We start from the raw sequence: 2,015 nt of genomic DNA on the forward strand, positions 1-2,015 counted from the left end.
ATAATTTCTGGCAGCTACTCCAGACTCTTTGCTGGTTCTCTAAATATCTTCACATTCTGTCATTCCCAGAGAAGAAGGTGAAGACTAATTTTCTATCTCATTTATCAGAGTTGTGCCTGTCCAAGTAATGCTGATGTCAAATTCAATACTTTCTACTTCCTTGTCACTATCACTATCAACTGCAATCACAGCTTTAAAAGAATGTACTAAGTTACTTGTGTGATTTTTCTAGTGTTTATTCTTATGAAGTTTTTCTTTCTATTATGCCTCATTGTATCATTTATTTTCCTTCATAGACTGCCTCCACACCTGGACTCCTAGCCTCTTTTTTTTTTTTTGTGTCTCACTACTTGCTTGATTGTCTGAAAAGTTATCTTAATTTTTGTAGCAGTCACTGAATTTTAATAAATTGTCCTTGTCTGCATTGTCCAAGTCATGGTTTTTGTACTTCCTTTTTCCAATACGCTTTTCACTTTTAATTCTGTCAGTACTTCCAGAGGGTGTACTTGAACTATTGCTTGATTGACTTCTTGACCTGCAGCTTTCATAACAACAATAGTGTCCCTCAGGGTCCCCTGCAGCTATGCAGACCTATCATTTCAGTAAAAGACTGTATACTGTATTCTGGACTGGTAGCTTTCCTTGAACAGAAGCATTAAACTGAGTTCTCCTTCTCCATGAGGCTTCATAGATATCTTCAAAAATGTTTTGACTATAAGGAGCAGAACCCTCCTGGTATCTACTTTGGAAATTGTCTCTCATATAATAATTATGACTGTCTATGCCTCTTGATCTTCTTTTGCGAGGGCCTTTGCTACACGCTCGTGATCTACTTGCTTCTCTGGATGTAGTGCTTTCATGACTTAGAGAGCCTGTTTGGCTTTCTTAAGAGGTGCTGGTGTCATGAGTTCTCAACATCTACTTGTTTCTTTTGCTCCTATATATACCACTATCTGTTTCTTGATCATCTCCTTTTAAGCTGACCTTCACCACAATTCTCCTTCCTAATCCTACAGTCATGTTTGTCTCAACTGTGCTGTGAATACTACTGTGGACTTTCCTTTTCAGCACAATCTGTGATTATAAGGAAAGTATATTGTGCTCCTTCCTGAATAGGAGCTCCAGATCAATGCCTGTGGAGGCAGATATTATACTTTGCATTTGTTCTTACTAGCTTTCTTCTTGACTGTAGGGGATAAGCAGCTTTTACACCTACCTACATTCCCTGAATACATGGAGGAGTATGACAAAAGATTCCTGTGTGGTTTACTGTCACTACAACAGTGAAACTGAGTTGTCTGCTGTTGCTTCATATCTTCTATTTTCTCTTCTCTGACTGATTCCTCAGTGTCCAAAGACAGCTCAATTGTTTCTGGTGTCCTCCCAGCTAATGGCTTAATGCACCCAACAATAACACAGTTGTCCAAAGAACAGTCACTGTCATTTAAGTCAGCATTACCCTGTAACTGAGTTTACTGTTCAGTTCTCTTCACAGCAAAGTACACATCAAAACTTTCTGAAACCTCAAGGGAAGAACTTGCTCTATAAACCTGTCTTTCCTGAAATGAAACCTGGTGGCCCCAGAGTTTCAACGCTCAAGGGGGATTGATCAATACTAGTCACAGATTAACTATGATTTAATGCGTGAGAATCTGCCTTATATGGAGAAATTGTAACAACTGATGAGTCTGAACAGCTCTCTTCATCATACAATGGAGTAGGAGAGTCACATTTGGCATACTGATCACACATTCCTAAGTTAAAAGGAGATAGGACAAGACTGACAAAGTCAGCTGAAGTATGGTGTTGCCATGTTAGGGTGTTATGATAAGGAAATCTCCAGACATCAGGGCTGGCAAAAGAGTCATTTTCTGAAAGTCTAAGAAAATCATGGAATCATAGAATCATAGAATGGCTTGGGTTGGAAGGGATCTTAAAGATCATTTAGTTCCAACCACCCTACCATGATCAGGGACACCTTCCACTAGGTCAGCTTGCTCAAAGCCTCATCCAAC

The 2,015-nt window shown here is 39.3% G+C and overlaps 1 protein-coding gene across 1 annotated transcript; it reads right to left on the reverse strand.

Annotated features, from left to right (window-relative positions):
* Positions 1–375: 375 nt before the first annotated feature.
* Positions 376–918, reverse strand: LOC104523047 (E3 ubiquitin-protein ligase Topors-like). Its single transcript, XM_029084383.1, is given in 3 exon segments — positions 376–580; positions 582–648; positions 651–918. Coding segments are annotated over 3 exon segments (540 nt in total).
* Positions 919–2,015: the final 1,097 nt, after the last annotated feature.

Source organism: Antrostomus carolinensis, unplaced genomic scaffold (genome assembly GCF_000700745.2).
Source record: "Antrostomus carolinensis isolate BGI_N321 unplaced genomic scaffold, ASM70074v2 scaffold25483, whole genome shotgun sequence".
Taxonomy (NCBI): Eukaryota; Metazoa; Chordata; class Aves; order Caprimulgiformes; family Caprimulgidae; genus Antrostomus; species Antrostomus carolinensis.